Source organism: Lipotes vexillifer, unplaced genomic scaffold (assembly GCF_000442215.2).
Source record: "Lipotes vexillifer unplaced genomic scaffold, Lipotes_vexillifer_v1.1 scaffold1016, whole genome shotgun sequence".
In the NCBI taxonomy this organism is placed as follows: Eukaryota; Metazoa; Chordata; class Mammalia; order Artiodactyla; family Lipotidae; genus Lipotes; species Lipotes vexillifer.
The window spans coordinates 614047-619867 of record NW_006769290.1 but is presented as its reverse complement, the minus strand read 5'-3'; the positions used below and the strand labels follow the sequence as shown (position 1 = coordinate 619867).

Sequence of the window (5821 nt, the reverse complement as noted above, 5' to 3'; positions counted from 1 at the left end):
GTGGGGCCAAAAAAAAAAAAAAAAAAAAGGAATAAAGTGTTAAAAAAGCTGAACTCGTGAAAACAAAGACTAAAATGATTACCAGGGGCTAGGGGAATTGGGGAATTAGGGAGATATTGTTTAAGGGTACAAACTTGCAACTAGTAGATAAATAAGTCCTAGAGATCAAACGCATAGCATAGTGACTGTAGTCAACAATAGTGTATTATTGTATTAATATAAATATAATAAGTTTATGTAACAAACTTCAAAGTTGCTAACAAACAAGATCTTAATTGTTCTCACCATAAAAAGAAATGATAATTATGTGACATGACAGAAGTGCTAGCTAACACTATATTGGTAATCATATTACAATATATAAATGTATCAAATCAACACATCATACACCTTAAACTTACACAACGTTATATGTAAATTATATCTCAATTTTTTAAAAACAGAAAAATTTCCCTTACCTACTGATTACGTTTTAGGAAATATTCCAGCCTCCCTCTCCTTTTGAGTTGTTGTGAGGCTATGACAAACCACTAAGGACCAAATCATGCACTGTGTGCTCACAGCATGCCTCCTTCTCCTTTCTTTTTCCTCTCTTCCTCTCCCATGGTCACTCTTGTTCCTTGGGTAGCCACCAGCTACCAACTCAAGGCCAGCAAACTGACCCATACAGCCCAATCCAAGAATCACCAGATGCTTGGTGCTAAGTCACCTGAATTTTACTTAAAAATGAAAAAGAATGCAAAAATGTTAATTTTCCCAAATGATAACCCTATTCTAGGCCAGTAACAAGGGCAGCTTCAAGGTCTGCCATCTTTTTAGATTCAGTGCCAAGAGGAAACACTAATGGTCACTCCTGGAGCCACTGTAAGGTGTGGACTGGAATGAACACTATGCTTGCCTGTCCCACAGGCCTGTTTCACTCCTGTCTACTGAAACACAACACTGCTGTTTACTGACCTGTCAGCTCAGGGGCGGGCCTGACTGATCAAAGAATAATCCCAAGTGACTGATTCAGGAGTGGGCCTGTGACCCAATTTTGTTCTATGAAAAGCTGCGGCATGTTTCTGATGGATTCATGCACCCGAATCCAGACACCACCAGTACTCTGGGAACAGCTCTCTGAATTTTACTTGCCAATGAAAAAAATGCAAGTAACTCTTGAGAATATTTTGAGGGAAAAAATTGTATTTCAAGCTGGACATGTACAAGAAAGCAACCACCTGTTGCTGTGGCAGCAACCTAAAATCCAACCATGAAAGAGGATGCCATAGACAAAGCTAATGCACAGAGGGCACAGCTGAGAGACTTACAGAGAAATGGAGCCTGAACTATGCTCAACATAGCAAAATGAACTATGCCCAACTATACCTCCTGACTTCTGTTCTAAATGAATATTATTCCTTAATATTAAAGCCAGATTGAATCATCTTTATTTGCAGCCAAAAGCCCTAATACACTGGTATTGTTTTCATAATCATAAAACATATATATTTAAAATATCAATGAATAAGGAAAAAACAAATAAATACAGGCCATGCTCAATGAGAGGTTATCAGAGAACTAACAGAGAATTCTCCCTACACACTTTTGCTAGATATTAATATATATCTCCTTCTCATATGTGATATTTTTTCTCCCATGGTTTCTACCTGCATCATTCTAATCTCCACTTCCATCATCATATCACCTCCACCTTCTTGCCACTCTCTTATAAAGACCCATGTGATTATATTGGGCCCACCCAAATAATCCTGAATAATATCCGTATCTCAAGATTCTTAACTTAAATTTGTCTGCAAAGTCCCTTTTATCAGGTAACATATTCACAGGTTCTGAGAATTCAAACACTGACATCTTTGGGGGCTTTATTCAGCCTACCATATATGCCAACATGATAATAAGTCCTTTACATTCAGAGACATCTAGAAATTCAGAAATCTGTGAATTCACTATAGTAGTTGCTCTACTCACAATCACCTAACTAGAGAGGTTTTGCTAGTTTGCGGATCTTATTTGTTCCTCTATTTGTTTAACTGAATTTGGCCAAATCTTAGGAAATGTGAGGATTTTGGTGTGATACATCTGAGATGGAGCAGACGGGATGTCCTAGGATTTGTATTTTTTAAACACCCATGAATTATTTCGAATTTATTCAACTTTCATTCAATAAATCTTTATTAATGTTTCAGAAGCTGAAGAATTTAAAGTATCTAACCACATTTTATGTTGGAAAACTAAGTAAAAATGTAACAGTCATGACAAAGGAAATATTCCTTTCTTAAATTTCAAAAAATTCTGCATATACAATGTAAGGGAGACTAACTTGAGCATGAGATGAGGAAACAAAAACATGAAAGAGACCTGTTACCAACGGAAAGAATATTTGCTGCATTTAGTGTTGTTTGTTTGTTTTGTTTGTTTATCTTAACCAACTCTGAATTTGGCATATTTGAAAATGCTTTTTCTCCCCTTACCACCTGTGATGGTTAATTTTCTTATGTGATATTTTTAATTAAAATTGAATCTGTGCTTTTGAGAAAATACTCAGATACTCTAATTGCAAGGAGAGTACAATCAGGATCAGAAGCCTAGGACAGACCAGGGATTAAGGAACGGGAGACGGCCAAGGTTCAGAGCCTTTCCCACTCCCCACTCCCCACCCCAAGCTTCTTTAACAATTATCATCATAGTAATAAATTGAACAGTTTAAAAGTCATAACAATACTCTCAGCCTGGACAAGATAACCTCTTTAGACGAGGGGAAGTGTCTCACCACACTCCACTAAAAGATCTATTTATATTTTCAATATTAAAATTGTCCTACATCATTTATATTACTGGCACCTCCCTTCTCCATTATTGTTCAGTTTGTGTTCATGCAGATAGCTACAGCTGTTAGCGGACATTCTCCAGAAGTTTCCAAGAACTACAGCAGGGCTATTAGGGGAATTCCTAACAATAATTCCTAACATTTCTTCCTGATTATAATGACATTAAGGATGTGGGACTATGGCCTAACCTCTCAAGTCTCTCTTTCTCCTACCTCCTGGGCCATCCTAGACCTAGACACAACCTAGACACAACCTGTGTCTAGACACATCCTAGACACAACTATCCTCTCTTTTCTTACACCCAGGCTGTTGAACGTGGTAAAACAAAACACACACTCACAAAAGCAATGCAAGTAAGCGCCATGCACACATATGATCTTGAAAGTTATTGCCCCTCTGTCATCCTGCAGGGTCAGCTCCATCTTCCACCCCCATTCTTTCAAGCCCCTACATACTAACCTCCTGGGCTCCACCCTCCTTCCACCTTCCGCCTCCTCTCTAGGCAAGAACTCCCTCAATGCCTTACCTTCCAGCAGCAAAGGTATCTACATTGCCAACCATTATGACATTTTTCCCTCTTAGGTCAGAGGAAGGAGCATGGCTCCTCCTACATAATTAATAATAAAGTGATAACAAGAATACTCACAATGTACCATGTTCCTCATTCTACACAGTTATTGCTCCATCTGTACTCTAGGTCCCATCCTCTCCTCCTCCCCTTGGTCCATTAATCCTTCTCTCCAGCTCCTCTATGAACTCTTTCCACTCAAATGCAAGTCCCTCAGACTTCCACTTGCAGCCAAGATACAGAAACAGTGAGATCTACTCCTCCACCTGAAACAGTGGTTTTCCAGACACTGCACATCAGACAACAAAAGACATGATGCCTGAAAGATGGGAAATAAAGGAAGTGATCCCTATGGCTGACTGCCCTTTGCTTACAGCCTTGAGAGCATCTCTAGGCTGCAGCAGCAAGAGGGGAACGCAGGTGGAGCCTGGAGAACCCCCTAAATTGAGGAGATGAGCTGAGAGTCTTAAAAGACCAAGCTGATTAGAATCCACAGGACAGTAACAGTAGGAGAGAGCTGCACACAGAACTCAGGAGATCTACAGAGTCCAAATTAAGTACTCAGCAGAGTAGTGAAGAGCACATATGTGTAAGGAAACTCCTGGAGGCTGGGGAAAGAACCACACAAAACCATGAGAGAAAACAGTAACCTGAGCTCCCACAGGGCCGGGATGTTTGAGAGACACAAACATTCAGTCTACAGCAAAATCCAAAAACCAAAAAAATACCGTAATTAAGTTCGACCTATAACCTGAGAAGTACCACAAGCCAACAAAATTAAAAGTACAGCATCAGTTTAGATAAAAAATACTCCATAAATTTTGGTGATATGTGAGTTCATGAAGGGAATGGAAGAGAGGGGGAGAGGCGACTACTACTAAGTACCTTCTCGGTGCCAGGCACTTGTGAGGGTTCAATAAGACATGGTCCCTGTCCTGAGCACCACACCCAGTCTTCAAAACAGACTCATCGGACTTCCCTGCTGGCGCAGTGGTTAAGAATTCACCTGCCAGTGCAGGGAACACAGGTTCGAGCCCTGGTCTGGGAAGATCCCACATGCCGCAGGGCAACTAAGCCCGTGCACCACAACTATTGAGCCTACACTCTAGAGCCTGTGAGCCACAGCTACTGAGCCCACGTGCCACAACTACTGAAGCCCACACGCCTAGAGCCCGTGCTCCGCAACAAGAGAAGCCATCACAATGAGAAGCCTGCATACCACAAGGAAGAGTAGCCCCTGCTCGCCGTAACTAGAGAAAGCCTGCGCGCAGCAACAAAGACCCAAAGCAGCCAAATATAAATAAATTAATTAAAAGAAAAAAAACAGACATCATCATCTCCCTCCCCTGAAATACTCCTTCAGCTTTCTGCCAGGAGTCAGCTAAAAGGTCCCCTCCTTGGGGCTTCCCTGGTGGTGCAGTGGTTAAGAGTCCACCTGCCGATGCAGGGGACACAGGTTCGTGCCCCGGTCCGGGAGGATCCCACATGCCACGGAGCGGCTGGGCCCATGAGCCATGGCCGCTGAGCCTGCGCGTCCGGAGCCTGTGCTCCGCAATGGGAGAGGCCACAACAGCGAGAGGCCCGCATACTGCAAAAAGGAAAAAAAAAAAGGTCCCCTCCTTAAAAAGACTTCCTTTCATCACTCTAAAGCTACTCTAGAGAACCCACTTTCTTTTCTCTACAGTACTTCTCACAATTTCTAATTACCATTTATTATTATATTCTATGATTACTTATTATTTTCTCCCATGCACATTTAGAATACGAGCTCCATAGTGAAGAAACCACTGTACCTTTGGTGACTAGCACAGTACATAACCATTGAAGGCACTCAAACACTTATTGAATGAATGAAGACAGGAACTGTGACTGAGATAAGTTTCCAGATGATCAACATTTTCCAGGCTAGTTAGCCCCAAATCCCTCGACTTGGTTCCCTTAGTTATGAAACAGCATGCTGAGTACTCACCTCCACCTGAGTGACATTGATGACCAGCACTACCACCATCAATACTGCAAGCAGACAGCAGAAAAAACGTAGTTTGAAGAAACTGATCCACATTGTCTGGCTGTGTCTTGATCACCCATGGCCGACACCATGCTCCCTTCACTCCTTAAAACTCCATGTCTTTGTTTTTCTGAGCTGCAGATGAGCTTTCAGTTTGACTTGCTTCTTTTCTGCTAGTTTACTTACGAGTTCTTTGTATAAAAGAGCAACTGGGGTTGATTTAAGAGGCACATTTTTCTCCAAAGGACTCCTTCGAAGAGGGGAGATGAGAAAACAGATTACCAATTACAATAGCTTAGAGTGGAGTAAAAGGAAAGACACCATATTTCCTCTTCCTTAACCTTACTGAAGACCCAAAGTCATAAGAGAAAGCAAAGAAACAGAGCACAGTAACATCTATTCCACATCTGGACA

The 5821-nt window shown here is 41.5% G+C and overlaps 1 protein-coding gene across 1 annotated transcript in view; it reads right to left on the bottom strand.

Moving 5' to 3' along the window:
• The window catches only part of NXPE3 (neurexophilin and PC-esterase domain family member 3), a 48885-nt gene extending 43366 nt beyond the window's left edge, over nt 1-5519 (bottom strand). Inside the window, exon 1 of the mRNA XM_007445547.1 lies at nt 5369-5519. Within this exon, the coding sequence (XP_007445609.1) occupies nt 5369-5461 (93 nt within the window). The 5' untranslated portion in view covers nt 5462-5519. The remainder of the gene's footprint in view (nt 1-5368) is intronic.
• Nucleotides 5520-5821: the final 302 nt, after the last annotated feature.